Source organism: Cucumis melo, chromosome 1, assembly GCF_025177605.1.
Source record: "Cucumis melo cultivar AY chromosome 1, USDA_Cmelo_AY_1.0, whole genome shotgun sequence".
NCBI classification, from domain to species: Eukaryota; Viridiplantae; Streptophyta; class Magnoliopsida; order Cucurbitales; family Cucurbitaceae; genus Cucumis; species Cucumis melo.
In genome coordinates, this window is record NC_066857.1 from 34,083,388 (window position 1) to 34,107,913 (window position 24,526).

Below are 24,526 nucleotides of genomic sequence, written 5' to 3' on the forward strand. Positions count from 1 at the left end.
GAGTTGGATTTTCTTTGGTTCACCAATAATTAAACAGGTTTCCTATTTCGTTATTCACATTAACTCACATTTCTTACATTGTTTTTCGTGTTAACTCCTCTAATAACTTTTCGATAACTATTACTAACTCAACTCAATTTACTGGTTTTATCACTAACCACCAAACGTCCTCTTAGAGAATTTAAATGTAGGGTTGTAAAAGAAATTCATTGTTTTTATCATTAACCCAAACGTCCCCTTAAAGAATTTAAACGTAGCGTTGTAAAAGAACGTGAAAGTCGAAGAGTAGGATTCAAGTTATCTAGTACAAGATCGTAATGTGTATTTATAGCCATCCAAATTGATTTTAGTGTATTATTGTAGCCAGAAGCAAAAACGGGGTGTCATGGCAAACAACTAATGTTCGTGATAACGTCATTTTACAACTAATGCAATGTCATTTTTGTATAAAAAAGATTCTTTGTAGTGTCATTTCAATATTTTTATTTTAATGATGATTTCGTAGGCAAGCTAGCCAAATGTTTTTGACAAAAAGATAGAGAAGAGAGAAAAGAGTTAATAATTTTAAATGATAAAAATATTAATTACTAACTTTTGGTTTTCTCTTTTATTGCTTAAATGGCCTTTATTTTTTTTTTTAATTTTTTTTTTATAATTTAGTCCTTCAAGACTTTATCCGTTTGCATTTCGAGACGCTTCAAAATCACCCGCGAAGCCGTTTTTTTGTGGATAATGAGAGAGAGATAAGAGAGAGGTCAGTCATCACCCAACACTTACTCTCCCTCCTTTCCTTTTCTCTTCAATGGCGACTCTGCAACAACAACTCCTCAAACCTTCATGGACTTCCTCTCTCTTCGCTTCATCCTCTCCACGCCATTCCCTCTCTCAACCCCAACTTCTGCCTCGAACAATTTCTTCCACTTCTCCCAAAGCCTCTCTTCACAATTCTTCCATCAATCGCCGCCAGTTTGTGGCTGACACCGCAGCTGCTGTTTCACTCTCCCTTTCTCCGTTTATTGCTCCGGTACAGCCGGCGAAGTCCGAAGAATCTTTGTCGGAGTGGGAGAGACTTTACCTTCCTATAGATCCTGGTGTTGTCCTTCTCGACATTGCTTTTGTGCCTGATGATTTGAACCATGGTTAGTTTCCATTGCTTCGGTTTCTTTCTTTTTTTTTTTTCTTTCTTTTTTTTTTTTTGCTTGGTCGTTAAGATAGAAATGCTCGAGAATTTTGAATTTGTTTTTGTTTTTCTACTGCGAATTATGCGATTCGCGACTTGGGAACTCACTGTTTACGATAATGAATTTTTGAAGTTTGGGAGAAGTTGTACATGGAACAGCTATTAGCAGGCTTGAGTTCTCTATTCTAGTCAAGTTAAGCTGGTCTTGTGAAGCCTCCGCATACCCAATTATTTTTATGCCTAATTGAATTGAGGAAAGCAATTTCTGATTATCATTTCTTCAAATGTATTTTTTATCTACCCTGTTGCTGCTTATGGACTTTGTCAAGGTTCCTGACTATTGTAATTTTGTAGTTTCTCGTTCCTACAGCTGTGATTTTTGAGTTCGTTTCACCAATATAATGCCATGAAATCATTTGACACTTCCAGCCCACTGCAGGCTTTCTTTTGGGGACTAGGCAAACCATTTTAGAGACAAAAGATGGTGGAAGAACATGGGCTCCACGTTCAATACCATCGGCTGAAGAAGAAGACTTTAACTACCGATTTAATTCTATTAGCTTCAAAGGAAAAGAGGGATGGATTGTTGGCAAGCCTGCAATTCTGTTGTACACTTCAGATGCTGGAGAAAGTTGGGAAAGGATACCTCTTAGTGCTCAGCTTCCTGGAGATATGGTAAACTAATATGTCATATCAATGATAAGGAATTGTCACATATGATCATATGCTCGAATTAGATTTTTTCTATTCTTAGATAGAATGGTACGTTTCAGTCTTTTCATTATCAATTGTAGTTATAAATCATTCATAGCAACTCAAGTGCACTCATTTACAAAATTAAGATGAAAATTTTGATTTTCTTAAAATATATCAACAGCTATAAATTAATCAGTTCTTTTTCTGCCAGTAAATGCTTATATTTGACTCTAAAATGGGTGACTCTATTATAAATCTTCAGGTCTACATTAAAGCAACTGGAGAAAAAAGTGCAGAGATGGTTACTGATGAAGGTGCAATTTATGTTACATCTAACAAGGGATATAATTGGAAGGCTGCAGTTCAGGAGACTGTTTCTGCCACTCTTAATAGGTGAGCTTCAGCAGGAGAGAATTATCCATTGTAAGAGTGTTTAACATAAAATACTCATTTAGAATTTAACCTTGAAATCATAGAGGAATAATTAATAAGCTGCTAACTGATAAGATTTTTACTGGCAGCTTGTGGCAGGATATCATGGGCCATAGTTTGCCAGCTTAGCTCATTAAAGGAAAAAAATTAAATCCCTATTATGGGATGTTAATGCGGTTTTTTTTAAAACTTTTTTCAGAACAGTTTCTAGTGGTATAAGTGGGGCAAGCTATTATACTGGAACCTTTAACACAGTAAATCGCTCTCCAGATGGGCGTTATGTAGCTGTTTCAAGTCGTGGTAACTTCTACCTCACCTGGGAGCCTGGGCAGGTTTGCTTCTGTACTTCTTTCTCTTCTTGTCTCTCTTCTTCTAAGTGTATTTCTTTGAACTGGTTGTGGAAGCAGTTTGGTCCTGCTAAATAAGATTTTTGAGTGCCGAGTTTCTCGTCAAGCTTAATCACTGCATCAGTCACTAAAACTTGGCTTTATTTGCAATTCCAGCCATTCTGGCAGCCACATAATAGAGCGATTGCAAGGAGGATTCAGAACATGGGGTGGAGAGCTGATGGTGGTCTTTGGCTTCTTGTGCGGGGAGGAGGACTTTTTCTTAGTAAAGGGACAGGGGTGTGTAAAGTTGGTCCTTTTCATTTCTAGTCAAGCCATGCTAACGAAAATATGGAAAATGGTTTAGAGTTGCATTGTGGTTTTATTTTGACCTTTAAAAATAATCATTTTCCCCTTCTCCCACCAGTTACACAAGCCTTGAACATTGTATGTATGCTTTTCATCTTTAGACTTATGGCTATTGGCTGCATGATAACTCAGTAGTATAATCCTACAAACGAATTACATTTCAGATATGCTTTCATTTATAACTTTTGTTGGGTTTTTTTTTTCTTTCATAATCGAAATGATGAACATATTGGAAATGAACAAAACTAAATTTTCATCATATTCATGGTTTTCTTTAAAACAGAGTGACAAGTAAATTCTAGATTGTCATTCTATCCAAATTTGTAAGCTAGAAGCCTAGACCTCTCAGCCAATTTCTGCCAGATTTTAACTGCTTGTTGAATTCAATATGTTTAATACAACAGATAAGTGAGGAGTTTGAAGAAGTTCCAGTTCAAAGCCGAGGTTTTGGCATATTAGATGTTGGTTATCGTTCAAAGGTAATCATTTAAAATCATTTCAATGCCTATACTTCTATGCGTCTTGAAGACTCCTGCTGATATTGTGATTGAGATAGAAATAGTAATTTTGTTAGTTGTAAATAGCTAAACTTGACCTTGGAGGCTGTACTAATGAATCTCAATGATCTTTGTGGGAGATTACATTAACGAAGGGCCAGACAAAAGCCTCGGTATAATTGTTTAGATCTTTAGTTAGTTTGATACATATTTGTGGTACGAGGTGCGACTGTGTTCTACATCTTCTCTGGAGTAGTTAGGTTTCTCGTTTGATCACAGATCTTCCTGCAATTATTAATGTGAGGAAAGATTGGTACTGTCATAGAACCTTTACAATCTTGTGTCATAATAAATAATTGCATTGTCCAAGACACCTTGAGCTAATTTGGAAGTCACCTATATATTATTCTTAGTAGTCATATCTAATCATTCCTTGACAATGAATATATAGTCTGTGTCCTGAATTTGGATATCCATATCCTTTGAATTTATCATGAGCATCAGACGGAAGGAAGTATCATCCCTTTGCCCAAATGGTGGATTTTTATGTATTTATTAATGTCTGGTCTGAGTCGTACAGGAAGAGGCTTGGGCAGCTGGGGGAAGTGGAGTACTTTTGAAAACTACAAATGGTGGCAGGTCATGGACCCGTGATAAAGCAGCTGACAATATTGCAGCCAACCTGTACTCTGTAAAGTGAGTATGACCATTCTGTAATTTCAGTTTGTTATACAAGTTTTGAAATCTGAAACTACCTCCTACTCAAGTAACTGCTTTGAAGACCATTCCTTTATATAAACTCTCTTTCTTTTGCTGGCCTTCCTTTCTCGGATGAATAAAGCACAAGGAAGAATCAAAGCTAACCTTGCTTCTTCTAGGGTCTTTTTGGGTTGAGTTTAGGATCACTTTGGGAAGTTAAAACTGGTTTTAATATGTTAAGAACACTTTTAAAAAGTTTTATAGGGTTCAGTTATATAATTGAAAATAATGTTAATAGATTTTGTAACCATTGAGAATCACTTGGATGTTACTTTTAAGTATCAAGTTTTTATTTCAAATGTCTTCTCAAACTCACAACATTGAAATAATATCTAGTTTTGTGGCCAAGAAAAGCCTAACACGATCATAATCGAGATGAAATTTTGCTAGGATTTTGCTAATGAAGTTCAGTGCATTGAGTTTAGTAATGAGCATAAGTTCTTTACTTTTGATTTACCTTCACACATGTTGTCTCTTATAGTCCTTAATACATCTCCGCAGGTTTATAAACGACAAGAAAGGTTTTGTGCTCGGAAATGATGGGGTGTTACTTCAATATCTTGGATGAAGTGTTTGATTTTCCTCGGTAATAGTTCATATCACTACTTTCCTTCCCCTCTTGGAATTTTCTGTCTCACCGTCACTGTAAGAATACTTCTGCTAGGAAAAAGAAGAATTGTTGACGATAATCAATTGAAACTTGAACCACAAGGTTAAAATGTTCATTTAAATTGTTTAGGGCTCAAATTTATGTTTATTTTTACTTTTGGAAAATCGACATTCAAAACTGTTTTCAAAGTTAAAAGCTGGAAAAGAAAACTTTTTAGAACATATTTTTTGTTTCCAAAATTTTATTCAACTCAAAATTTGTTTCAGAGAGGTTTTCTTTCTCTTAAGCTTTATTTTAAAATTTTAGAGTTTAGTGTTTAGACTTAAGAGTTCAAAGATTTTGGCCCCCCGATAGCCGTTTAGTTAAGAGCTTATAAGCTATTCTTCTACCTACAATAAAAAAAATGTGGAAACTGTAGCGTGAAAGAGAGAGCGCATAAATTTCATAAACATTAAACTAAAAAACAAAACTGTCATCGAATGAGATATCAACTTTTGTCATTTTTCTTATTCAGGTTACAGAATCAGATTCTATCTATATATGATGCTTGCGATGGAAATTTTGTACCATTAAATCATAGCTTTGCATTCTTGCTTTCGATGATGGGATGAGGTGTTAATGCTACCAAGTATCATATCTTATTTTCACTTCTGAAGGTCACAAACTTTGAGCAATGCTTTCATTCGAAAGAATCGACATCGTAAATAGTTTTCGTTTTTGTTAATATTTGTAATCTAAATGTATACTTGTTCAGATGCCCATTGTTGAATGCAAACGATGATGAATTTGGAAGTTATAGATGTTTTTTTGTCCTCTGATTTTTACACAAACTCTACTGTATACTTGAACCTTCATCCTTCATTTATGCACACATTACCATTTCAATTCTCTTAAGTATAACAATGATATATATATATTTATCCGATTTGAGGATTGACTATTTTTATTTTAAGTTCACCTAAAAATTCATTTTTGTAATTTGTGCTACATATATAAATCACTTATAACCATTAAATAGCTAAATATAAATTAATCTAAAAAAATTTGCCACATGTTAAATCCTCCCTATTTACTTTATGAAATATATTTTAATTATTTGTATGACATAAACGATGAGAAGTGGAAATATAAAGATAATTGTATTTCGACATAGACTTAAGTATTGCTCTAAATTAATTTTGTCAAAATAAATATAACTATACAAATGTAGTGACTAAAAACTCTCTAATTAAAACCTTCTTACCTTACTAAGTTATAGGGGTGGTAGTCGGTTTCGATTTTGAGACCAACAAAGAACCAAAAACAAATCAATTGCTTTTAAAAAGAAAGTGCTCCAAATCAATGTCATGGAACAAAACCATTGAATTGATTTTATTTTGATTGGTTTATTATCAGTTTCGATTTTGAAATTTTTACATTCTCCTTTTTCTTATACTTCTATTTTTATTTTTTTTTACCCATTTGTCTTGAATCGGTTCTTATTGCTAATTCGAAACTGAAATTTCATCTATTTCTAATTTCTTTTCTTATGAATTGAAATATGACATTTTTGTGCTTTTTTTTACACTTTTTTAAATAAATCAAAAAAAAAGAGAGAGAGAGAAAGGCTATGGATAAGAAAAAAAAAAAGAATTACAAAATATAGCAAAAAAGTTTAAATGAGTTATAAATATTTGATTGTGTTTTTTAACAAAAAAAAAAATCCCAACGAATATTCATTGATTTTCTCAACTACAAACCAAAATGTCGAACTTCATACCGAAAAAAACCAAAGTAAACCAAACCATAGAATCGGTTCAAATTGGTTTGATTTTTGGGACTTTCAGTTTCCAACAACAAATATAAATTAATTTTGCTTTTAGAAAATAATAAAATTAATTAATAATAATTATTATTATTTTGTTTTTTTTTTAAAAAAAAAATGGCAAATACGAGAGTGTGATGTTCGGTTGAAAAGAATAACGACTTCGAAAAATAAAACGCGCGGGTAAATATTGTACGGATTCCTTAAATTTGCAAATTCATCGCAAAGCACAAAGAAAATGATGAGACGAACCCAAATTTGTCTTCAATTTCTGAGTTTTTCTATAACATCAAATTCCTTCGTCACTGTCCCATCAACGTACGGATGAAAACGAGGTTTGATTCTCTCTCTTTCCCTCAAATTTTGGGGACGACCTTGATCCACCCCAATTCCTTCCACCATTTCTCCCACATTTACCCTAAAAAAGATTAATCTAGAATACCTTCACAACCATCTCTCAATTTCCATTTTCTGCTAATTTTAAGATTCTCCCTCCTAAATCCTCTTTCTCTATTCATCAATTCTAGATCTGATCATTTTCCCCTTTGGTTCGATTGATGATTCCTCTGAAATTTTCAATGGATACCGGATGGTGAATTTGACAGGAGCGGATGGAAAAGGGAAGAGGAAGTTACGAGGAGAATCGTGATCGGCATATTGTTCAGAGCAACGGTGTAAATCGAACGATGAAGATGAATGGAACGAGCTCTTCTGAAGATTTGTGGTCGATTTCATTGTGTTCTGGCGTTGGCTACATCGAGCACCCTGTTTCAAAGTTCGATACTCTTGCCGGAATTGCTATCAAGTACGGCGTCGAGGTAATTAATTATGCATTCTTAATTTATTTACTGTTCATTTGATTTTTTATTTCTTGCTTATAGCCCCACCTTTAAATCTGTTTCTCAAATTTTCTTTTCTTATATATATATATATATATATATATATATATATATGCATTGCTTGCAACCTTTATGGGAGGGATCTTGATCATATTTTGTGGACTTTAATTCAGGAAGCTTTAACTAATATTAATAGTACTTGAAAATTGAAATGGATTGAGGCTGATTTATTTGATATATAAGGATTAAATTACTAAGTTTCCTTATCTGTTGATTTAGTTTCAACCTTCAAAAGTGTAATTTTTCTTGTTATTTGTTGATTTAGTTTCAACTTTCAAAAGTACAATTTTCTTTATTATTTGTTGATTTAGTTTCAACTTTCAAAGGTGCAAGTTTTCTTATTATTTATTGATTTAGTTTCAATTTTTAAAAGGGTAAGTTACCTTATTATTTGTTTGTTGATTTAGTTTCAACTTTCAAAAGTGTATAATAGATTTATGTTTTGTGTTTGATAGATTTTAGACAATTTTAAAAGTTTTAAAAATTAGTTGTGCATTTGGATTTTAAATTAAACGTTACTCTAAACTTTCAATTCTTTGTTAAATAGATTTGTGAATTTTTAAAAATTTGAAAGATCAATGTGAACTACCTTTATAATTTATATGTTTGTAATTAATATAATGTTAGAAATACCTTAGTTGGAAGGACAAATTTAATTACACATCCTGACTAAGTTAAAAATAAAATACCTTTGGACATTGTTTTTGTTTGAAAATACTGCATTCTAAGTTGCAATGTTAATCTTTTGAATTTCAAATCTTCACATAGTTATTATTTAAAGGAAACGTAGTGGTAAAAAAATAGACCTTTTTTATTTAAATCGTTTCAATTTTTGCTTTGAATTTGAATAAATACTCTGATTTCTTGTCTTCTACCAAGAATTATATATTACAACCTCATATGGAATTGTTAAGTTTTATACTTTTGTGTATTGATTTGGGACATCTTAGAACAAGAGCCACCCCTCCTTCAAAACATAACGATGTGTCATTGCCAAAAATCTAACAGAAATTGCAATTCAAAGAACGACGATGAAATTGGAATTTTAGGGAGGGAAGGATTGATTGACCTTGTCTACCTTGGTAAAAATTGAAATTCTCTTTTCTTTTCTTTTAACAAACTATAAATAAAGTAGGAATGTTTGAGTCGTGAACAAAGACATCAAATGACTTGGAATCTTTTCATGTCCTTTGTGTCACAGAACAAAGGATGTAGATCAAAGAACCTTACTTTCTGCTTCTTAGTATAATGTCCTTTACATTCTATCATGTATGTTCGATGCATTCATTATAACTATATAATTATGCAAATGAATTGCATAGGTCTCGGACATCAAGAAAATGAATGCACTGGTTACGGACCAACAAATGTTTGCTCTTAAATCTCTACAGATTCCAACTCCTGGAAAGCACCCTTCTCCACTCTTATCTGAAGATCTTGACATTTCCAGGTTTTGTTTTTTCTCTCTCGATAGTTTCATACACGAACAAAGTAATAAATTTCTTCAGGCTTTTTTTTAGTCCAAAACATAACTCCATTGATAGTTAACTAGATATGTTGCTAATTTTCCAACCTGAGCATAACTGAGATGTTTACCTCTACCTTTTGAGGTTACATGATTTGAATCCTGGCTCTTGAAACTAAAACATTAAAATAAAACAAAGTAAATAATTCTTAAAGGCAATTGAAATCTGAATATTCAGATTGGTACTAGGACAAAAACAAACTAATGTTCCTATCAAATTTCTAAAGCTTTTGCACAGATGACTCAGTTTTGAATGGGTCAATGTGAAATGATTCAATTCTGAAAACGAATGAAAACTAACATTTTGCTGACATCACAGAGCACTCTAGCGTTAGGGATGCTCCTCTCATTGCGAATATATGAGGTTTGATGCAATATTCATTTCAATTGAGATTGCTTTTCTTTTAAACCTATAGTCGACCAATCGGTGATTAAAAATGAAAATCGTGTTAGGGCTCCAACCACTTTATGATAGACGAGACATCTCTAATGTGATTATACATTCAGGCAACGGTGAAAGGTTAGTCACCGACGTAAAAATAGAATGTTAGTTTTTATTAGATTTTTAGGTTTGGATCATTCCACGTCAATACCAATGTGATTTGATCATCAGTACAAAAATCACTAAATTCTTTTCCCTTTGCATTGACAAATATCAGGAAAAGTGGACAATGTCTCACTTTATATAATTATAGCTTTGTATATTTTAGCTTGGCGTTAGTTATTATATGTATACACACTCATGTGAAAGCTTCTACAGGAAGAGTAATTGTGAGCAAGATTCAACTCGGCTCACATCCTTTAATCTCTTGGACTCATTCCAATCACTGAGAATCAAATCCTCCACTCTCAAAACTCCCAAACAACCCCATCAAGCAATCGTACCAGGAATCTGTGAATTGACATCCTATGGCAAAGGTGAATTCGACCATTTAGGATCTCATCCTAAGCTAGCATCCTCCCATAATCCCCATGGAAGACGCCATCGAAAATCAAGAAGCTTTGCAAATGGTTTTTCTCTCGAAAACATTGAATTCACCGACATCGTTACAGCCCCAAATGGAGCAACTGACTCCATCAAAGGGGGTGAAAAGCTCTGCAGGAGACGTCAGAAATCAATGGCAGACTTCTCGACTGCAACTGAAAGCATCTCTAACAAGACATACGCCACCAACAATGGTGAATGTTTGTCAATGACAAAAAGAAGCTTAGATCTGAGACTGAAAGGAGCTCTTGGTAGAACAAATGCTGCATCAAATGGAGTTACTGAATTGAGTAAATTGACACCAAATTTAACTGATGATGTGGGAGGAAATTCTTCGTTTATGAGTAATCGAATTCTTGGTGGAAGAAGATCATCAAGTACATGTAATTTACAGGAAGCTGACAAAGGAAATTCTTCATCATCATCTATGTGGTCAACTTCTTCTTGGAGTTTGAAAACAGATCTTCAAGCATTTTCATCTGCAATGGTTACTAAGTCTATATTTGAAGGTTTGCCAAGGTCGGGATCAACAAGGTATAAAGCTTCAAGGGATTGATTAAGAATTCATTGGTTTTAACATATTTATTTGCAGATTGACCCAACATTTGTGCAGAATGATCAATGATTTTGAATAAGAACACATAAATTTTGACGATGCGAGATTGTTTTCAAAATTTTGACGATGAGAGTTTGTTTTTATGAAAGTGTAATCTATGGATGAGAGATTGTTTTTCAAAAGTGTAATCTATGTGAGAAGGAGATTGTTACGTTCATACTGTAAAATTCAGACTCGGTTAATGGATGAAGTATCCCCACTAAGTATTAGAAAATAGTTTTTCATCCTTTTTTTTGTTATCGTCATTCTTTTCTTAGTTCAAGCTTTGGTCAAGATTCAAGTTTGAATGGTTAACTCGAAGGGTCGTTTTTCTTAATTCAGGCATTGGCCTTTGGATTTTAGTTAGATTTGTCATTTTTTTAATTCGAGCATTGGCCTTAGGAACTGAGTTTAACTTCAAACAAAGTGATACAATGGTACTTCTCATTTGGTTTCTTCTATTTCATATTTCATAAAATTTAATTCAATTGAAAACTGTATGTAACTAAGGATAAGAGGGCCGGGTTCAAATCCCCATTTCCAAAGTAAGAAACAATTTCCTATCACACCACCAAAGAATGAAGCGTGACAAACCGTTATATGAAATTGGGAAGAAGATAGGCTAGTCGTTCCATTATAAACTGATACATTAAACAAAATTCAACAAGTAAAAATGTTCCCAAATATCAGAAACACCAAAACAAAAAAGCAAAGGGCAGAACAAGCCCACAATTCTGACTCCCTAAACAGCAGCAATATATAGTGAATGACAATGTTAATGCATCTAAAACAGAGAAGTTCCCTTTCCCTTCTTGTCTCCACCAATCTCAAAATGCTTGCATCTCTGCATTAACAAATGATACAAGGAACATTAACCGACAAGAAATTAAAGGGTGACCAAAATTTCAGTTCTGTCCAAACAAATTAGTTGAAATCAGCATAGAAACACTGATGAATGAGGCATATTCTTGGTATACAAACCTTAATGGGATGCTGCGAGACATGCTTGCAACCCTGGCATTGCAACCTTAGCACAATCTTCTTTGTAGTTTTAGCCTAGAAGGAAAGTTAAAAGCTCCCATGATTACTTTATTCAAGGAGAAGAAACAAAATCTGGTTTTGGGTTGAACAGATCATGGAAGAGAGTTTCACCTTCTTGTGAAAGACAGGCTTGGTTTGTCCACCATATCCTGATTGTTTACGATCATAACGACGCTTTCCTTGAGCAGCAAGACTGTCCTTACCCTTTTTGTATTGGGTAACCTTGTGCAAGGTATGCTTTCTACATTCCTTGCTCTTGCAGTAAGTCTTCTTTGTCTTGGGAACGTTCACCTATTTAGCAGCAGAATTTAACATCATTGGAATTTTAAAATCATACTGAAGAACTTTACACTATAGAAACAAATATACACACAAATACGTAGCCCCCTAATTGATTAAATGGAGAAAAACCAGAATATGTTATTGAGTAAATTACAAAGTAAGTTTATAATGACAGTTCTGGTCTCTCAAGTGTCAACAATACCAATTTGTTTCCCAATTCGTGTATATGAAAACCAGATCTACGGCATTCACACTTCCCTAAAACCAACAAACTAAAAGGAAGAAAAAAAAACCCAAAAAATCACACTGCATAGAACAACAGCATAATCGTCTAAAAGAAGAATGCCCTTCATAGATGCCAATAAAAAATTCCGGAACCAATCAATCCAATATCCTATACTACGCATACATTAGCAACACATTCGCCTGTCTACTAGGCTCCACAAAACCGATAATTGGAACCAAGTAGGATAAGATTAAAGGATGAAGAACATTCGCTTCAGTTTTTACAGTTAAAAGTTAAGTTTTCATCACCAAACACAGCATAGGTTCAGTAGCAAGGGGAAAATGGGAACAAGCAGCAAAGAATAGTGGAAAGAAGATTACCATGGTGGATTCTGGTCCTCACAACTTCTTTGAAGAAACCCTAATCGGCGAACAAACGAATAGGAAAAAAATCCCTCATTTTATATACTCCATAAATTTGGACATTGGAAGCGATTATGGGCTAGATTTCTTATAATTTTAGCCCACGATTCATTGTAAGCCTAATTAATTGGCCCAATACTTGGTGTTGTGCCCAACTATGGTCCATATTATAACACTTGATATTTAAAAAGTACATATAAAATAATTGCAAATCTAATAAATAAATTAGTGAAAGACTAAAAAAACTAAGATGTGACTATCATTTTACTTACTTCTATCCAAATTTCTCGAATTAGAAGTTCTAACTAACAGATGACATTGGTGACTATCAGTGATAACCTTTTATTTGTCACCATTGCATGTGCTTCTTTCGTGATTTTCTCAAATTGATAGCTAGCTATAAGTAATAGCTTTCAAATTGAGAAATGTGTAGTCATTTGCTATCATTGATATTGTCTATCATTTCAAAAACAACTTATTTCAATGATAGTCACCAAAGGACGTGCTTAACATTTTAAAAAAACAAAATAGTGGTTGATTGGTCAATAATTACTATTTTTGCGAACATTTTATCTCTATACTGTGTACTGTAATTTTTCTGTTTTGAAATCATATTTTTATGATGATATGTTTAGTAGTAACGATGTGAATGAAAATACTGAGGGAGTCGGGAGGTGATTGAAATCTTAGAAAAGAAAGATTTTGTTTTGTAAAATTATATATTCTAACAAATTTTAGTACTCGATGTGAGGTATTGTTAGCTAATTTAAAAAAGATCGTACTTTTTTATAATAATAACAATAATGATTTAGTTTAGAGAGATATTTATATTTGTTTTGTTTGAGTCATGGGATTCACGACTCAATAAAAACAAACAAACTTTTGTAGTCTCCCTCTCACGTTCTCCCCCTTCACATTTCACAAAAGTTAATATCTTTTTCTTTCTTTTCCTAAATGAAATTGAAAATGTCTCCACGCGCTTCAACGCTCAACAAAACAAAATAAAATATCATCATCATATCTTATATTTCTCTATCACTATTTTAGTTTGCTTCAATTTTTTTTATCAATTACTTTTACTCTTTTACATTTTATATTGTATTTTTCAGAAACACTAAATTATTTTTATTATAAAACATTTTTAAATGATACAATCGTGTGAAATGAAAAATAAATCATCTTTAGGTTAGTGTCGAGTTCTTTTTTTGTATCTTATTTCTCAAATTAAAATGTTAAATTTAATCAAGTTCCGTGTTACACAAGAGAATTTAGAGGGTAAGAACGACCTAAATAATCCGATTATCCGGACTACCCAACCCATATTATATGGATTGTGTGGGGTTAATTTAAAATGTGGGTTTGGTTGGATTGAAAATTTTAATTTATTTTTTCGGGTTGGGTTGGGTCTCACGTTAGGAGGTTGAGAAATTCGGGTCAACCAAATCCAATCTGAATTTATATATATTTATATGTATGTTTGAAAATTTGAATTAATAGATGTTTTAAATTTTGAATGTACAACAATTTTCAACTTTTTTTTTTCAAATGAACAATTTTGAATTTTACAAACATTAGAATTTAGAAATGAAAAAAAGAAAACAATACAACTTGACAACCTAACTCAACCTGTTTACACCCCTAGATCTCGATGCTCGACCCTACCATTTCAAAACACACAATAGACATCAAGTAAAAACAATAATTTTATTCCACCTTCTTCTATTCATCTATTTTTAAACAAATAATCCACGATAAAGTTTGTTGTTCTACATTTTGATAAAGTTTGTTGTTTTACATTTTTATAGAATTTTAAGATACTAATAATAATTCTATTCATGTGACTTTGAGTTAAATAGAATCAATATTTGATACAACGGTTGATTTGAGTTTTAAAACCTCAAAATTTAAGTGTGTTTAGATCAAAATTACTTGTAAGGTATCAAATAGTATATAGTATATATAGATTTTATCGGTATATAAAAGGTCACTAGAAAAAATTAGTCTAGTTATTTAATAACCGACTTAAATAGACAAAAAAAAAAACATATAAATCTCTCGCATTGAGTTTAATTCAACAATAATAATCCACGTTACCTTACCTCTTTTAAATTTTAAAACTTCAATCTCCTATCCTCTTCATAATTATTTACTATAAAGAGGTAATTTAATTAATTAAGTTTTGACTATGCATAAAATACCAATTAAGTAAAACTTATTATCAACCAAGAAGATAAAAAGACACCTTTTGAAATTTATATATTATTATTATTAAATAAAATTGGACATTGTTATCTTGAAATATTATTGAAATTGAGATTTGAACATTCAAAGTGTTGATGAAAAAGATGTTATGATGTTTGTTAAGAATCCAATTGTCAAAGGGTGTATCTATACATCCAGTTTGTCATCAATTGTCCACAATATTTTTCTACTTCATCGTCCTCTCTCACACATCTTCTTCAACTAAAATAAAATATTATCATTTTCAAAAAAACAAATATTTTAATTCACCCTTGTTCAAAGTTGAAAACTATTTGATCGATATACAATTAGATTAAATAATCACAATCTATTTCTGTCCATTTATTTACAATATTTATGATATCTCTTAATTTGTATAATTAATTCATTCATTCTTAACACAACTTTCTAACATTGTGATTACCCACAAAATTTTTAGCAGAGTAGGAAGAAAATTCAAACACCAACACCAAAACTATTGATATTCTTAGCTCAAACAACAATGCTCTCGTTTTGGCTTTTTACGATTTTTTTATTTTCTGATACAATCTTCAAATCACGAACCAAATCGGTCCGAACATTTTTAGAATTTTCACGTTTTTTATACCAATAGATATGAAAATTTTAAAAGAAGAAATAGAACCTAATCATATTATATCCTAATCTTTTTTGTTTCCAACTTAGGTTAGTGTATGTATATCAATACAAACATAATTCATTCGGTAAAAGCGTTATTGATGGACATGTCAGCATGTGTGGAGCCCACCGACTCCACGTGTATTGTACACGTGTATATCTCCAAGCCACGTAATTAATCTTTTAATACAATTTATATATATATATACACACACATTATTGATTTTATTTATTTCATTGGATATTATAAAAAGCGTACATTTCGATCGTCGTCTTCAAGGGACTCTCATGCCAAATAGAAAACCTTTCGTTTCCTCCGAATCTCTCGCGCATTCGATTCCATGGCCAAATCCTCAAATTCCAAATCCAAACCTCACTTTTTCCTCTGCTGTTTTGGATTTTCCGACAAGCTTCGCCGCTTTAAGCCCCCCAAGTCCCCCGCCGGTCACCGTAAACGTCCGTTTTCTTGGTTTAGGAACTCAAAGCCGCCTACGCCCGTTCATTCCTCTTTTCCTTCCCATACGAACCCGTCCGTTACTAATTCCGACCGGCTCTCCTCGGTTTCTATTGCTCCGACCGCCACTAGTAAGTCGTCGAATGAAGATTTAGCCGTCGCTGTGCCGGTGGCGACAAAACGAACCGGCCAGGAGGTGATCATCGGCCCTCACGAGGTATGTGAATTTTGCTTCGACATTTTTTTTCTTTTCAAAATTAATTTCAAAACATTAAAAACTCCCCATTAAGAATAATTTTTTTGAAAAATTATTTAAAATATTTAAAAAATGTATCAAAATTATTTTAAATCGTAAACATTTTAGTTGTAGAAATAAATTGCGAATCTCGTTAACAAAAAAAATTTAGTAATTGTATTTATTGAATAAGCATGAGAGTAATCAAAGTAATGAAAAAATATATATATATATATATATTTGAATGAAAGAATATATTTTTGGTTTATAACAATTTACGTTTTAGGAATGATGTGTCTAATATGATTCCTATTGGCATAGGTGAACTAATGTCTTAATTAATCTTATATTATTAGGAATGCCACCTTTAATTAATAATAGTAAAATATGTATATGTATTTGGGACGAAATATTTACTTTTCGAAAAATCAAATTGTTTGAAAAACAAAATAAAAAAACCCTTTTTAAAAATTTAGCTTCATTAATATGACCTATGAAGTAATTAATGAACTAATTAATGTGACCTAATTAGTTACATAATCTATACCACATCAAATCAAATGAATGAATATGTTACATCAAGCTTTGAATAGAGTGGTGATTTTTATTATTATTATTATTATTTTTATTAAAGCTTTAATCAAATAGTAGAGTTTAGAAAAGATAATAACATCCAACAATAATATCCATTCAATAATTCAAATTGAATTTATCCAAATTATATAGAAAAATGTAATTTTTTTTTTTTTTTTTAATATTTATAACCAAGTTAAATTATAAATTTAGAAATCAAAAACTTCATTTATGTGCCCTAAAAGTTTTTGAACTTTTTTGAACTTTAATGAATCTTTTTTACTTCGGGCCTTTAGGTTTAATTTTTTAAACATTGAAAATAATCGAACAATAGAGATACTAAACTTTTCATTCTATTTGATAACTCTTTTGAAATAAAACAAACCTAATACATAGAAACTCTGAAATAGAAATGAAAAAGAGATGTAACACCATCTTCTTTTGATTGGCACAAGAAAAAGGGGTCGATCTATATTGATTGGGTTTTGATTTCTCTACTTCTTTTTTCATAATATCGAGTTGGATTTTTATCGAATAGATCGTGTTGAGCCAAATACTCATATTCTTCATGTGAAATTTGCTTTATTTAGATGGAAAAAATTATACGGTTTTATGAAACCGTATGCTATTGCTCGAATCCATAGTCAATCTTATTTATGACTATTTACAATGAATTTCGTGTTCATTTTCAAATTAAATTTTCTATTTTATTTTTGAAGTTTCGTTAATATTATTTTTTTCATTTTAGGTGAAAAATGACATTGTTGCAGAAAAAACCATCCATGAGAGTTGTGAACATTCAAACTTGCCAAACAAATTCATTGATCAAAGTCAATCAAGGTTCTCATTAACCAAAAAACTCGAGTCCTTTAGATTAGTCCGATTCACTCAAACCGCCTCACCAAAAAAGAATCCGAAATCGACCAACCTACAAAGACCCACCATATCACACTCTTTATCATTTCCGCCACCGAAACCAGCCCCATTAAACAAAGTTAGCGAACCATCAAGAAGCAAACAGTTTGGTTCAATGTCAGCAAACAGAAAATCGAGTCAACGGTATCGATCGGCAGTGGCGATGTCGGTTTTGATGATGACATTGGCAATGATGGTACTTTGGGGAAGAATTTGTGCGATATTGTGTACGGCAACTTGGATTTTTGTTGTAACGAGTTTGAGGTCAATCGTTGAAGAATATGATAGAATTGATTTTGTTGAATCTGATTCATATTCTGAAGGGTTTAAGAAGAAATTAGTGGTTTTAAAAGGGTTTATGTGTAGAAATCATAAATAGAAAACCTTTTGAAGGAATTATAGAGAAATGGGCATTATTGAAATGATTTATCTTTTTTTTTTTTTTTAAATTTTTGTATAGAAATCATAATTAGAGGTTAAAATTTGCTGTTTTAACCTATAATTTGAGTATGATAATGTGGGGTTAGGGTAATGTATTTATTGATTAATTTTACTTTTTGGGTTGGGTGGCAGTTTGGAATGAGAGAGCTTAGGTTGAATGGCATATGTGTATTGTAATTCAATTCTAAGTTAATGTTAATATGAAAAGAAGCCAAGTTGTTAAATTTTTTAAACAAAAGGAAAGGTTTTCTAGAAGGTTTCTTAGTTTTGATTAATTTAGTTTACAACTTTTTTGTGCTTTGTGGTTGGGGAAGTTGGGCTTTCATTGCCTTTCTCACTCACAAGATAATGACAATGCATATTCCTCTTTCCTTTTTTAATTTTAAATAAAACAAAATAAACAAAATAAATAACCTTTTCAAATATGGTAAAATAAATCGAATTATATATAAACTATATCAAAGTTTTGAATTCTATCAATGATATATACTGATAAACTTTTATCATCATCTACCAATGTCACTAATAAAAGCTTATCAGTGTATATCCATGTCTATGCTATATTTTGTCTATTTTGTCAATTTTAACAATTCTCTAATCTTTTTCATGATAGACAAAAATCTCAACTTTTTTTTAAAGAGAATATGTGGAAATAGCAAATATAAGGATAGAAAAAAGAAAAATAGCTAACTGTTATATTATTTTGATTTATGGCAAAACTAACTGCCATAAATATTTTTCCACTTTTTTTGTCTGAAATTATCCTTCTGCAGATGACAATTGTACATATACAAATACAGTATATTTGTTGAGATAAAAAAAAATATCACATATCTAGAATACAATGTATTTGTAAACACATAGACTTATGATAATTATTAACTAAATCAAAAAATTATTATATTGTTTCAACATTGCCTAAACATATGTCATTAGTTTCAACATCCCTAATTATCACAATAAAAATCAACAAATTAACGAAAAATAACTTCAAATATTCAATTTTTTATTTTTTGAATTATAGATTCAAAATTGAATCCCTCCCTAAAATCTAGCCAAAGATAATTCAATAATTAATTATTAAGATAAAAATTAAGAAATTAACAAAAAAAAATAATTTCAAGTATTCAATTTTTTATTTTTCAATTTATAGATTCAAAATCGAATTCCTCCTTAAAATCATACAAAATATAATGAAATAATTAATTATTAGGATAAACATTAAGAAATAAATGAAAAAGAATTTCAAGGATTCAATTTTTTAGGAACATCATAACAATCCCTCCCTAAAATCATGTCAAATATAATGTTGTTTGTACTATATTTAAAAAATTATTTTTGTACTATATGTAATATGTCGAATTTATTATTTAAAAAATTAACTGAAAAAAAGTTTGTACTCTATATTTTCAAAATAGAAGAATACCAGTCAAGAAAAACATCGAAAACATATGTAGAGAATGTTAGAACTTGGAACAAATCTTAAAAAGAAAATTTGAAGACAGGGTATTTTTTATCTACGTGCAGAAAATTTGAGAATAGGGGACAAATGCAAAGAATAACTCATTGGTTTTAAAACGAACAAAAGGTTGAAGACGAAACAAACGGTTGAATACCTGAACGAAGGCAAGTGGAAAGCGATCTTAAAAGTCATCGAAACGGAGGAAAGAACGGAGATAGCCGTGCGAACGAAAGTTTGAAGCAATGGAGATGCTAATCGAAGATTTGAAACAACGAAGATGCTAAAGGAACAAAGATACGAAAGCAGAGTGAGATGACACAAAAAAATTCTAGGGTTTTCAAAAGTGGAGAAGTGAATGCAAAAGATGTGAGGTAGTTGCATGCAAGATGTGATATGTTGCAAAAGATGTTTATTTTCTTTGGAAAATTAGAATATAAGTGTGAGTACATAGTTTGTATTAATTATAGGGTATTTGTGATATTTGTTACAATTGTATTTAAAGGTGCATTTAAGACATTGTTCTCTCATTTATTATTTAAAATTTAATTTTGTTAATTTAAGAATAAAATTGTCATTTATTCGAAGTAAATCTCTAATTTTACTATTCTTCTTGTCAACCTTTTTGTAAGGATGTGTGAAACGATAATTTATAAAAATGTTAAAATTGCAATATTTTATTAAAGTTTTATGTAAACTTGAGTTTTTTTTTCAAAAATGGAAAAAATAGACAAAATATTTAAACTCCACGAAATAAAATTATTAAAAAGACAAAATTCTATTGTATTTGATTTTTTTTAAGAAAGGGTAAATATAAATTGGAAAATATACACTCAGGTGAAGTTATTTATTTATTTTATGAAACAGATACACATCTCAAATCCAAAACTATATCAATCAAATTATATATATAATTCCATCTCCAAATTTTCCTCATTTTTCTTTTCACTCTTTCACTTAAAACAAACATTTTTCTTCCAATCTAAAAACAATAATAATTAAAAAGAAAAAGAAAAGTATAATTATTTCAAATTTATTAACACTCCCACTAATTTGAAGGGCTAAAATCAATTTAACTTCATGTATTTCCGAATTTGCCCCTCTTCTCGTTTAATCAAATTGACCTTCAACCCCTTCTTCATGTAGAAAGTTAGGGAAAGCTTCGGCTCCACCGGATGCCCCGCCACCACCGCCACCCGGTACCGGCTGATGATAGAAGCCGCCACGTATTTCATTTGATAATACGCAAAATCTTTTCCAAGACACAGCCGAGGGCCCCCATTGAAGGCGGTGAATCGATACACCGATTCGCTCATGAATCGACCGTCTCTCATCCATCTCTCAGGTTTGAATTCGCGACAATCTTTCCCCCAAATCGCTTCCATTCTTCCCATTGCGTATATTGCGTAGATGATTTTCATTCCTTTCTTCAGAATCGTTCCGTCTGGGAATGTATCGTCCTCCACAACCTGAATCAGACGGATTATCGATTAGATTTCTGAAGTTTACTTTCGAATTTAGAATGTGAATGAGTAATTGTTATAATTACCTCTTTGTGATCGAATGGAACTGATGGATACAATCTTAGGGCTTCGGAAATGGCGGCGTGCAAATACTCCATTTTTTTTATCTCTTCTGGTTTGAACACTAATGAATCGAATCGAAGCTCTCTGGTTTTGGCCTCTTCTCGTTCGCCGACAATTCTGCAAATTTCTGCTAGAATTTTATCTTCTACATCGGGATTTTGATCGAGCAACCAGAAGAACCAACTCAATGCTACGGAAGACGTGTCTCTTCCGGCGAGTATGAAATTGACGCAAATATCTCTGAGAAACTTATCAGAGAATGGGCGCCCTTGCTCGTCTCTCAGCTTCATGAATACAGTTAATAGGTCGGATCTTTTGTTGTCGGCTTGAGATTCCGCCGGCGTAGAGAGTTCTCTCTTCCGTGTTTGAATCACGTTCTCCGCAAATTCGTCGACGGCTTTGATCGATTGCTTCAACTTCTTCTCAATTCCTATGTTCAGGTACCTGCTTAAAATTAAATTAACTAAATTTATTTATAGTTTTTTTTTGGGTTTTTCGTAAGAATAATAGTTTGATACATAGATATATAAGAAATTGCACATAGCATTCAAAGTTTAGCCCTTTTTCTTACTCACAATTTAACCAATACTTTATTACTGTAGAATTATGGAGTGAAAATTTTAATGACATTGATTGGTAGTAATATCTTAACTGATTTAGTTAGGTTTTGGTGGGCAGCTCTATGATAAACTATTTTCAAACAAAAGAGAATTAAGTATTTGAATATGCAATTAAAAAACTAGAAAAAGAAAATACCTCATGGCTTTCCATATGAATGTAGGTGTGATGAAGCGCATAACAGTGACTTCAGTTGCATCCTCAAAGGCCTTAGCAAATGGAATCTCCGGCAAGCCTCCGCGCAAGCAACCGGGATCCACCCCAAAGGCAATCATACACACATTGTCAAACGTCAACCTCAAAAGAACATCTTGCAAGTCCACCGTTGTCGACTTCCCCGCAAAATCCTCCAACACTGCTTCCAGCCTCGAGTGCGCAAGCTCCACCAACGACTCCACCGTCATTTGTCGAAACCTTGCCGAGTGAAACTCAATGCTCGCCACCTTCCTCTGTCGTTGCCATGTCTCGTCGTCAGCCCCGAATATTCCATCACCAAGTAAGTCTCTCACGGTGTCGCGGAAGAACGACCCTTTTGGGTAGGAAGAAAATTTTGTCTTGAGAAGGTGTTCTAAGTTTCGAGGATCAGCAGTGACGACGCAATTGAGACTAGTAAGCCACGGACCTCGAAATTGAAATGTGCCCTTGTGACGACACAAGAGGTCGGTAATCCACTCGTAGAGATTCCCACGTGTTGCCGTAATCAAAGCTGGTAACATTCCGACGATTGGCCATATAGGCAAGCCATGTCGTCTCTTCTGTCTAACAACATGAATAACCAAGAACACAAAAAGGGCAAAAGAGATCTCTAAGATTTGGACATCGAGGAGCGATTGGAGCCCAAAGTGTCGGACGGAAATCGAAGGGGGCAAGGAGGAGGAAGAGGAGGAGGAGAGGTTTCCAGAATCCATGATGGGTTTGTGATGAAGGAATGGAAATGCATGGGAAAACATGGAGGAAGTTTTTGTTGTGAAAAAGTGGAGAATAAGTTGAATAGTCATGCAATATAAGGCAGCAAAAAGCATGCAAATTTGGCTTTCTTGTTTCTAACTTGTTTTTGGCTAAAAAGAAAAGTGTTTCAATTTGGTGAGCTGAAAATGCTTAAGTTTCTAAGTTGCTTGAAAGAGGAAGATGGCCTAAATAAACTAACTTTGGTCTTTTATATATATATATATATAAAGCTTTGGTTTTCAAAATCATTTTGAAGAATTACTAATTGAGTGTAGATTGTATTCAGCCAACAACACAAAACAACTTTGAATTATTCTAAAATATAGAAAGTGTCATTTGCAAAAGATGAAATTTGAAATTATTAAAACAAAAGAACTGTTATCCAAACAATTTTTTTTTATTTTTGTTTAATTGTGAGTGCAATTTTTAAAAAATTAGTTTGACAATTCAGTTAAGTAACTGTTTATTATTTCTTTTTCTAGTTTTGTATTATTTTGTTGGTGCAAATAGTTCAAGTATTTTGAGTTTTGTATATTTTTAAATACATCTTAAAAAGCCCTTTAACAAACTATTACGTGAGACTAATTTCAAGATTTATTGAAGAATAAATAGAATAAATTAGACATTTGAGAATCCAATTTAGATCCCAAATATTTTTCTATGGATATAAATATTAAATGTCTGATGTGTGAATATGTGAATATTTGGGATAATTAGTTTCTGTACTTTAATATATGTGTTAATTTTACTATAAAATACTTAATTAAATGCAAAAAAACAATTTGTGTAGTCAATAATTAAATTCAACTCGATTTAGTTTAGGAGTTCTTTCAATCATAATAAAAAGAACAAACTATTATAGTTCATAGGAAAAAACACTAAAAAGACAAAAATTCATTACTTTCTCATTTTGCTAGAGTGTAAATATTTTATCCATTTTAATATTTTTTGACTATGTTTTGTACACTAATTAATTATTTAATAAATTTAAAATATAAATAAATGAATATTGTTTACTAAACACAATTAAATTATTTTAAAAAATAGATGTCAAAAATAGAAATATTGAAAAGATATTTATACTTAATAGAAAAATAAAATGTTATGAATTTTGTGTTTTTGTAGTTTTTTCGCATAAATAATTTGCTTTTTTTTCTAGTTTTGAAAAAAAACTCCCAAATTAAATTAATTATTAAAAATTAATTAGAAGTGGATAATTAACACATAATATTAATTATGAAGTTATTAATGGAAATTTATTAAATCTAATTACTATATTTAAGATCAATAATTAACTAAAATTAATAATAATGAATAAGCGACGATAATTTATTATGTTTATTTAAATTTTCTAATTTCAATATTTTACGATACCTAATAGTTTATCGAAAAAATTATATTAACAATCAATTAGGTTATAGGTATAAGTTTATCTCCACGGAAACATCCAATCGTTCTACAGGGTGTTACAAAACTCAAGTCTAATGGATTTTGTAGTTCGATAAATATTAATATTTTAAAAATTATATTTAAGAAAGGAGGATATTATTAAATATATAAAAAAAGAAAATGTTAAACCAACCAAACCTAATTCTATATTCTTTGTTTTTTCTGTCCATCAATTGAGAACACACTTAGAGATGTAGGGTTTATAATGTTTCACATGTTATGTATCATTTTCTTTTAAGGAATAATACACTGATTTGAGTAAGTTGAATAATGTTACGTTGGAAAGAATTTGGGTAGGAATTTGTTCAAAGACTTTAGAAAGT

At 31.6% G+C, this 24,526-nt stretch overlaps 5 protein-coding genes across 7 annotated transcripts; 3 read left to right on the forward strand and 2 right to left on the reverse strand.

Moving 5' to 3' along the window:
* The first annotated feature begins 653 nt into the window (after window positions 1–653).
* On the forward strand, window positions 654–5,665 carry LOC103499970 (photosystem II stability/assembly factor HCF136, chloroplastic). Its single transcript, XM_008463145.3, has 9 exons — window positions 654–1,139; window positions 1,620–1,855; window positions 2,139–2,269; window positions 2,508–2,640; window positions 2,812–2,934; window positions 3,408–3,482; window positions 4,081–4,196; window positions 4,761–4,845; window positions 5,384–5,665. Exons 1-8 carry the CDS (start codon window positions 803–805, stop codon window positions 4,825–4,827), a joined length of 1,218 nt encoding a protein of 405 aa, XP_008461367.2. The 5' UTR covers window positions 654–802; the 3' UTR covers window positions 4,828–4,845; window positions 5,384–5,665.
* A 1,197-nt stretch (window positions 5,666–6,862) lies between these two features.
* On the forward strand, window positions 6,863–10,922 carry LOC103499969 (uncharacterized). 3 transcript variants are annotated; one of them, XM_008463143.2, is made up of 4 exons: window positions 6,863–7,008; window positions 7,201–7,491; window positions 8,895–9,022; window positions 9,858–10,922. In XM_008463143.2, the coding sequence occupies exons 2-4, from the start codon at window positions 7,285–7,287 to the stop codon at window positions 10,636–10,638; spliced, it is 1,116 nt and encodes a 371-aa protein (XP_008461365.2). In that variant the 5' UTR covers window positions 6,863–7,008; window positions 7,201–7,284; the 3' UTR covers window positions 10,639–10,922. The 3 variants fall into 3 exon arrangements, with proteins under 3 accessions (XP_008461365.2, XP_008461366.2, XP_008461364.2); XM_008463144.2 differs by having other exon boundaries at window positions 7,279–7,491; XM_008463142.2 differs by having other exon boundaries at window positions 6,997–7,491.
* A 361-nt stretch (window positions 10,923–11,283) lies between these two features.
* LOC103499967 (60S ribosomal protein L44) lies at window positions 11,284–12,749 on the reverse strand. The gene is made up of 4 exons (XM_008463141.3): window positions 12,607–12,749; window positions 11,830–12,009; window positions 11,659–11,733; window positions 11,284–11,521 (listed from the first exon to the last, which is right to left on the reverse strand). The coding sequence occupies exons 1-4, from the start codon at window positions 12,607–12,609 to the stop codon at window positions 11,462–11,464; spliced, it is 318 nt and encodes a 105-aa protein (XP_008461363.1). The 5' UTR covers window positions 12,610–12,749; the 3' UTR covers window positions 11,284–11,461.
* A 3,030-nt stretch (window positions 12,750–15,779) lies between these two features.
* On the forward strand, window positions 15,780–18,367 carry LOC103499966 (uncharacterized protein At5g23160). The gene is made up of 2 exons (XM_008463140.3): window positions 15,780–16,196; window positions 17,536–18,367. Exons 1-2 carry the CDS (start codon window positions 15,867–15,869, stop codon window positions 18,079–18,081), a joined length of 876 nt encoding a protein of 291 aa, XP_008461362.2. The 5' UTR covers window positions 15,780–15,866; the 3' UTR covers window positions 18,082–18,367.
* A 2,053-nt stretch (window positions 18,368–20,420) lies between these two features.
* Window positions 20,421–22,828, reverse strand: LOC103499965 (cytochrome P450 86B1-like). The gene is made up of 3 exons (XM_008463139.3): window positions 21,945–22,828; window positions 21,152–21,632; window positions 20,421–21,071 (listed from the first exon to the last, which is right to left on the reverse strand). Exons 1-3 carry the CDS (start codon window positions 22,826–22,828, stop codon window positions 20,670–20,672), a joined length of 1,767 nt encoding a protein of 588 aa, XP_008461361.2. The 3' UTR covers window positions 20,421–20,669.
* Between the last annotated feature and the right edge of the window lie 1,698 nt (window positions 22,829–24,526).